The 8,298-nt window shown below is 56.4% G+C and overlaps 1 protein-coding gene across 1 annotated transcript in view; it reads right to left on the reverse strand.

Annotated features, from left to right (window-relative positions):
* Window positions 1–895: 895 nt before the first annotated feature.
* LOC107307571 (uncharacterized) overlaps window positions 896–8,298 on the reverse strand; it is a 7,898-nt gene continuing 495 nt past the window's right edge. The window contains exons 2-5 of the mRNA XM_085533338.1: window positions 8,094–8,292; window positions 5,413–6,611; window positions 3,430–4,902; window positions 896–2,592 (exon numbers count right to left, since the gene is read on the reverse strand). Coding sequence (XP_085389464.1) covers window positions 922–2,592; window positions 3,430–4,902; window positions 5,413–6,611; window positions 8,094–8,292 — 4,542 coding nt within the window. The 3' untranslated portion in view covers window positions 896–921. The remainder of the gene's footprint in view (window positions 2,593–3,429; window positions 4,903–5,412; window positions 6,612–8,093; window positions 8,293–8,298) is intronic.

An 8,298-nucleotide genomic window follows, 5' to 3' on the forward strand; every position in this document is an offset into this window, starting at 1 on the left:
GACCCCAGACCCATATAGGGTACACTTGGGGCTCCTCAGCCCTATATGGGGGTCTTCAGCCCCATAAGTGGACCCCAGACCCATTTAGGGTATATTTGGGGTCCTCAGCCCTATATGGGGCACACTTTGGTGTCCCCAGCCCCATATATGGGGCTCCTCAGCCCCATAAGTGTGACCCCAGCCCCATACAGGGCACATCTGGGGGTCCCCAGCCCCATATAGGGCCCACTTGGGGGTCTTCAGCCCTATATGGGGGTCTTCAGCCCCATATGGGGACCCCAGCCCCATATAGGGCACATCTGGGGGTCTTCAGCCCCATATGGGGGATCCCAGCCCCATATAGGGTGTATTTGGGGTCCTCAGCCCCATCTTGGGGTCCTCAGCCCCATATGGGGACCCCAGACCCATATAGGGTATATTTGGGGTCCTCAGCCCCATATGGGGACCCCAGACCCATTCAGGGTATATTTGGGGTCCTCAGCCCTATATGGGGGTTCTCAGCCCCATATGTGGACCCCAGCCCCATATAGGGCACATCTGGGGGTCCCCAGCCCCATATAGGGCCCACTTGGGGGTCTTCAGCCCTATATGGGGGTCTTCAGCCCCATATGGGGACCCCAGCCCCATATAGGGCACATCTGGGGGTCTTCAGCCCCATATGGGAGATCCCAGCCCCATATAGGGCCCACTTGGGGGTCCTCAGCCCCATATGGGGACCCCAGCCCCATATAGGGCCCACTTAGGGGTCCTCAGCCCCATATATGGGGGTCCCCAGCCCCATAAGTTGGCCCCCAGCCCCACTTATGTGCCCCCCTCCCCCCTCCCCGACTTCCCACCCCATAAAACCCCCCAAAATCGCCCAAAAAGCTCCAAAATCCCCCAAATTTCCTCCAGATTTGGGGACACGAAGGTTCTTTATTCTCACCCCTCCCCCTCCCCGTAACACACTGACAACGGCGGCCATGAGTCCTCCAACACCTTGGGAGGCCGCTCTATCCCCCCCAGTACCATAGATGAGTCCTCCAACACCGTTGCCATTGACTTAGAGGGCCGCTCTATCCCACTCAGTACCATAGATGAGTCCTCCAACTCCTTGGGAGGCCGCTCTATCCCACTCAGTACCATAGATGAGTCCTCCAACTCCTTGGGAGGCCGCTCTATCCCCCTCAGTACCATAGAGTCCTCCAAGTAAGGCCGCTCTATCCCCCTTAATGCCATAGATGAGTCCTCCAATACCGTTGCCATTGATTTAGAGGGCTGCTCTATCCCACTCAGTACCATAGATGAGTCCTCCAACACCTTGGTAGGCCGCTCTATCCCCCCCAGTACCATAGAGTCCTCCAAGTAAGGCTGCTCTATCCCCCTTAATGCCATAGATGAGTCCTCCAACACCGTCTCCATTGACTTAGAGGGCCGCTCTATCCCTCTCAATACCATAGAGTCCTCCAACACCTTGGTAGGCCGCTCTATCCCACTCAATACCATAGATGAGTCCTCCAACACCTCGGTAGGCCGCTCTATCCCACTCAATACCATAGATGAGTCCTCCAACACCTTGGGAGGCCGCTCTATCCCACTCAATACCATAGATGAGTCCTCCAACACCATCTCTATGGTATCGAGCTGCTCTGGATCCTCCTCCTTCACCTTTATCTCTATCATAGAGTCCTCCAACACCGTCTCCATTGCCTTAGAGGGCCGCTCTATCCCCCTCATTACCATAGACGAGTCCTCCAACACCGTCTCCATCACATTAATGTCATCTGGAGCCTCTTCCTTTATCTTTAATGGCACCTTTGAGTCCTCCAACACCGTCTCCATTGACATAGAGGGCCGCTCTATCCCCCTCAGTGCCATAGACGAGTCCTCCAACACCGTCTCCATCACTTCCTGGTGTTCTAAAGGCTCCTCTTTCACCCTTAATACCATAGACGAGTCCTCCAACACCGTCTCCATCGTATTAACGTGATCTGGAGCTTCTTCCTTTACTTCTAATGGCACTTTTGAGTCCTCCAACACCGTCTCCATCACATTAAGGGGTTCTAGAGCCTCATCCTTCACCTTTAATACCATAGACGAGTCCTCCAACACCATCTCTATGGTATCGAGTTGCTCTGGATCCTCCTCCTTTATCTTTAATACCATAGACGAGTCCTCCAACACCGTCTCCATCACATTAAGGGGCTCTGGAGCCTCGTCCTTTACTTTTAATGGCACTTTTGAGTCCTCCAACACCATCTCTATGGTATTGAGTTGCTCTGGATCCTCATCCTTCACCTTTAACGCCATTATTGGGTCCTCCAACACCGTCTCCATCCCATCGAGCTCCTTTGGGATCCCCCCATCACCTTGTCGAGCTGTTGGTTCCTCCATTGACTCCTCCAGCCCCATTTCCAGCCCCATAGAGTCCTCCAACACCCCCCTATCTCCCCCTACCCCCCTTCCTACCCCCTCCCCATAGACTCCATCAACCACCCCCTTTCCTACCCCCTCCCCATGGGCTCTATCCATCGCCCCCCTATGTCCCCCCACCCCCCTTAATACCCCCCTATCTACCCCCTCCCCATGGTCTCCCCCCCTTCCTACCCCCTCCTGTACCCCCCGCTCCCCCCTATCTCCCCCCACCCCCCTTATTCCCCCCTCCCCACGTTCCCCATCCATCCGTGGGTCCCGATGTCCCCCCACCCCCCTTAATACCCCCTCCCCATGTTCTCCATCCATCCGTGGGTCCCTATGTCCCCCTACCCCCCTTAATACCCCCTCCCCATGGTCTACCCCCCTTCCTACCCCCTCCTGTACCCCACGGTCCCCCCTATGTCCCCCTACCCCCCTTAATACCCCCCTTAATACCCCCTCCCCACGTTCCCCATCCATCCGTGGGTCCCTATCTCCCCCCACCCCCCTTATTCCCCCCTCCCCACATTCCCCATCCATCCATGGGTCCCTATGTCCCCCCACCCCCCTTATTCCCCCCTCCCCACGTTCTCCATCCATCCGTGGGTCCCGATGCCCCCCCACCCCCCTTAATACCCCCTCCTGTACCCCCCGCTCCCCCCTATCTCCCCCCACCCCCCTTATCCCCCCCTCCCCACATTCCCCATCCATCTGTGGGTCCCAATGTCCCCCTACACCTCTTCCTACCCCCTCCTGTACCCCACGGTCCCCCCTATCTCCCCCCATCCCCCTTAATACCCCCTCCCCCCACTCCCCATTCATCCGTGGGTCCCTATGTCCCCCCACCCCCCTTTGTACCCCACAATCCCCCCGATGTCCCCCTACCCCCCTTAATACCCCCTCCTGTACCCCCCGCTCCCCCCTATCTCCCCCCAGCCCCCTTATCCCCCCCTCCCCACATTCCCCATCCATCTGTGGGTCCCTATTTCCCCCCACCCCCCTTTGCACCCCACGGTCCCCCTGATGTCCCCCCACCCCCCTTATCCCCCCCTCCCCACATTCCCCATCCATCCGTGGGTCCCTATGTCCCCCCACCCCCGTTACCCCCCTTACCCCCCTGTCCCCCCCCCCGTGCCCCCTCTTGCTGTGTGTCCTGCGGTGGTTCTTTAGGGCCATCAGGTTGTAGCAGGCCTTGTTGCAGGCGTTGCAGCGGAACAGCCCCGTGGTGTGACTGTGCCGGTGGTTCACCAAACTGCCCGCGTGCTTGTAGCTGCGCCCGCATTCGTCGCAGCGGAACGGGCGCGGGGACGCGGGGTCCTCGGGGTGCTGCGTGGATGGCTGCTGCTGCATGGCTGCCTCTTGGTGCTGCATTGACGACTGTTGTTGCATGGGTGACTGTTGTTGTTGTTGCATTGCTGCCTGTTGTTGTTGTTGCATGGACGACTGTTGCTGCATTGCTGCCTGTTGTTGTTGTTGCATTGCTGCCTGTTGTTGTTGCATTGCTGCCTGTTGTTGCATGGCTGGGTGTTGTTGTTGCATTGCTGCCTGTTGTTGCATGGCTGGCTGTTGCTGTTGCATTGCTGCCTCTTGTTGTTGTTGCATGGTTGGCTGTTGTTGTTGCATGGTTGGCTGTTGCTGCATTGCTGCCTGTTGTTGCTGCATTGCTGCCTCTTGTTGTTGCATTGCTGCCTGTTGCTGCATGGTTGGGTGTTGTTGCATGGCTGGTTGTTGCTGCATGGTTGGGTGTGGTTGCATTGCTGCCTGTTGTTGTATGGTTGGCTGTTGTTGCTGCATGGCTGGTTGTTGTTGCATTGCTGCCTCTTGTTGCTGCATTGCTGCCTGTTGTTGTTGCATTGCTGCCTGTTGTTGTTGCATTGACGACTGTTGTTGTTGCATGGACAACTGTTGTTGCATGGCTGGTTGTTGCTGCATGGTTGGCTGTTGTTCCTTTGCTGCCTGTTGTTGCATGGTTTGCTGTTGTTGCGTTGCTGCCTCTTGTTGCTGCACTGCTGCCTGTTGTTGCATGGTTGGTTGCTGTTGTTGCATTGCTGCCTCTTGTTGCTGCATGGACGACTGTTGTTGCATGGCTGGTTGTTGTTGCATTGCTGCCTCTTGTTGCCGCATTGCTGGTTGTTGCTGCATGGTTGGCTGTTGTTGCTGCATTGCTGCCTCTTGTTGCATTGCTGCCTGTTGTTGCATTGCTGCCTCTTGTTGTTGCATTGCTGCCTGTTGTTGCATTGACGACTGTTGTTGTTGCATGGTTGGCTGTTGCTGTTGTTGCTGCATTGCTGCCTGTTGTTGCTGCATGGTTGGCTGTTGTTGTTGCATGGTTGGCTGTTGTTGCTCTCGTTGCATGGCGGGCTGTTGCTCCTGTAGGGTTGGCTGCTGTTGTTGCTGCATTGCTGCCTGTTGTTGCATGGCCGGCTCTTGCTGCATTGCTGCCTGTTGTTGCACGTCTGCCTGTTGCATCCCAGCCGACTGCTGCTGTTGCACGGCCGGCTGTTGTTGCTGCATTGTTGGCTGCTGCTGTTGCATTTCTGGCTGTTGTTGCATGGCCGGCTCTTGTTGCATTGCTGCCTCTTGCTGCATTGCTGACTGCTGCTGTTGCATGGCCGGCTCTTGTTGCATGTCCGCCTGTTGTTGCATGGCCGCCTGTTGCCTATTGGCCTGTATCTTATTGGCCGCCTGTTGCCTATTGGCCGCCTGTACCTGCATCCTATTGGCCGCCTGTTGCCTATTGGCCTGTACCCTATTGGCCTGCATCCTATTGGCCGCCTGTACCTGCATCCTACCACCCCCCTGCATCCTATTGGCCAGCTGTACCTGCATCCTATTGGCCGCCTGTACCTGCATCCTATTGGCCTCCTGTACCTGCATCCTACCTCCCCCTTGCATCCTATTGGCCACCACCCTCCCACCCCCCTGCATCCTATTGGCCACCACCCTCCCACCCCCCTGCATCCTATTGGCCGCCTGTACCTGCGTCCTCCCACCCCCCTGCATCCTATTGGCCATCACCCTCCTCCCTTCCTCCTCCTCCTCCTCCATGAATCCAATGGGTGAGGGCGCCGCGGGCAGCCCGGCCTTGCAACGCGGGTGGTTGCGCAGGTGGTTGCGGAAGGCGGCCATGTTGGGGTAGCAGCGCGCACACACCATGCACGGGAACAGCCCGGTCTGGTGGGTCTGACGGTGGTTCACCAAACTGCCCCCGTGTCTGTAGGTCTTACCACAAACCCCACAGCAATATGGCCGACGGTCCGCTTCCGGTCCCTGTGTTCTTATTGGTTCTTGGGCCTGGAGATGGCAAGATGGCCGCCGATCCACTTCCGGTGTTCCTATTGGTTGCTGGGACCGGAGATGGCAAGATGGCCGCCGATCCGCTTCCGGTTCTGGTTCTGATCCCTGTGTTCTTATTGGTTGTTGGGACCGGAGATGGCAAGATGGCCGCTGATCTGATCCCGGTTCCGATCCCTGTGTTCTTATTGGTTCTTGGGCCTGGAGATGGCAAGATGGCCGACGGTCCGCTTCCGATCCCTGTGTTCTTATTGGTTCTTGGGACCGGAGATGGCAAGATGGCCGCCGTTCCACTTCCAATCCCTGTGTTCTTATTGGTTCTTGGGACCGGAGATGGCAAGATGGCCGCTGATCTGATCCCGGTTCCGATCCCTGTGTTCTTATTGGTTCTTGGGACCGGAGATGGCAAGATGGCCGCTGATCCGATTCCAGTTCTGGTGTTCCCATTGGTTGTTGGGTTCGGTGATGGCAAGATGGCTGACGATCCGATTCCGCTTCAGGTGTTCCTATTGGTTCTTGGGCCCGGAGATGGCAAGATGGCCGCCAATCTGATTCCGGTTCCAGTCCTGGTGGTCCTCGTGTTCTTATTGGTTGTTGGTCCTGGAGATGGCAAGATGGCCGCCGATCCACTTCCAGTTCTGGTTCCGATCCCTGTGTTCCTATTGGCTGTTGTTCCCGGTGCTGACAATATGGCCGCCGTTCCGGTTCCGATCCCTGTGTTCCTATTGGCTGTTGTTCCCGGTGCTGGCAATATGGCCGCCGTTCCGATCCCTGTGTTCCTATTGGCTGTTCCCGGTGCTGCTGGCGGCAGTGCAGGCGGAGGGCGGCCATGTTGGGGAAGGGTTGCCCACAGGACCCACAGATGTGGGGCGGGGGGAGCTCGGGGACGGAGGAACCAATGGGCTGCGACGTGGGGCCGGGGGCTGCCAATAGGAAGGGGACAGCGCTTACCATTGGTTCTCATTGGTTCCCCATTGGTTATCACTGGATTCCCATTGGTTCCCATTGGTTATCACTGGATTCCCATTGGATCCCATTGGTTCCTATTGGATTCCCCCATTCCCATTGGTTCCCATTGGTTCCTATTGGTTCCTATTAGTTCCCATTGGTTCCTATTAGTTCCCATTGGCTCCCATTGGTTCCCATTGGTTCCTATTAGTTCCCATTGGCTCCCATTGGTTCCCATTGGATTCCCCCATTCCCATTGGTTCCCATTGGTTCCCATTGGTTCCCCCCCATTTCCATTGGTTCCCATTGGTTCCTATTGGTTCCCATTGGTTCCCATTGGATTCCCCCATTCCCATTGGTTCCCATTGGTTCCTATTGGTTCCTATTGGTTCCCCCATTCCCATTGGTTCCTATTAGTTCCCATTGGTTCCCATTGGTTTCCCATTGGTTCCTATTGGATTCCCCCATTCCCACTGGTTCCCATTGGTTCCCATTGGATTCCCCCATTCCCATTGGTTCCTATTGGTTCCCATTGGCTCCCACTCATTCCCATTGTTTCCCATTGGTTCCCATTGGATTCCCCCATTCCCATTGGTTCCTATTGGTTCCTATTGGTTCCCATTGGTTTCCCATAGGTTCCCATTAGTTCCTATTGGTTCCCATTGGATTCCCCAATTCCCATTGGTTCCTATTAGTTCCCTTTGGTTTCCCATTAGATCCCATTGGATTCCCCATATCCCCCCTTTTACCCCCCATATCCCCCTATATCCCCCCATATCCCCATATATCCCCCTATATCCCCCCATATCCCCCTATATCCCCCCATATCCCCCCCATATCCCCCTATATCCCCCATATCCCCCCTATATCCCCCATATCCCCCCTATATCCCCCATATACCCCCCATATCCCCCCTATATACCCCCCATATCCCCCCATATCCCCCTATATCCCCCATATCCCCCCTATATCCCCCATATCCCCCCCATATCCCCCCATATCCCCCTATATCCCCCCATATCCCCCCTATATCTCCCCATATCCCCCTTTTACTTCCCATATCCCCCCATATCCCCCTATATCCCCCCATATCCCCCCTATATCTCCCCATATCCCCCCTATATGGCCCTATACCCCCACAATATCCCCCCTATATCCCCCATATCCCCCCTTTTACCTCCCATATCCCCCCATATCCCCCCTATATCCCCCATATAACCCCATATATCACCCCATATCCCCCATATATCCCCCCTATATCCCTCCCCCACCCCATATCCCCCTTTTACCCCACATCTCCCCCCATATCCCCCCTTTTACCCCCCATATCCCCCCATATCCCCCCTTTTACCCCCCATATCCCCCCTATATCCCCCCTATATCCCTCATATATCCCTCCCCTATCCCATATCCCCCCTTTTACCCCCCATATCCCCCCAATATCCCCCATATCCCACCATGTCCGTCCGTCCGTCCCTCGTCTTCCTCCTCCTCCTCCTCGTCCCCTATATCCCCCATGTCCCCCCTACACCTCCAACACGGCTCCTTGCCCCTATATCCCCCCTGTTTCCCCCTATGGACCCTATTACATCTCCTCAGGTGCCTCCTCAGGTGCCCTTTAAGGGCGGCCATATTCCCGAACCTTTTAGGGCACCAATGGCA

The sequence above is a fragment of the Coturnix japonica genome, unplaced genomic scaffold, assembly GCF_054131305.1.
Source record: "Coturnix japonica strain WE unplaced genomic scaffold, WE-NBRP24 Scf058, whole genome shotgun sequence".
NCBI lineage: Eukaryota > Metazoa > Chordata > Aves > Galliformes > Phasianidae > Coturnix > Coturnix japonica.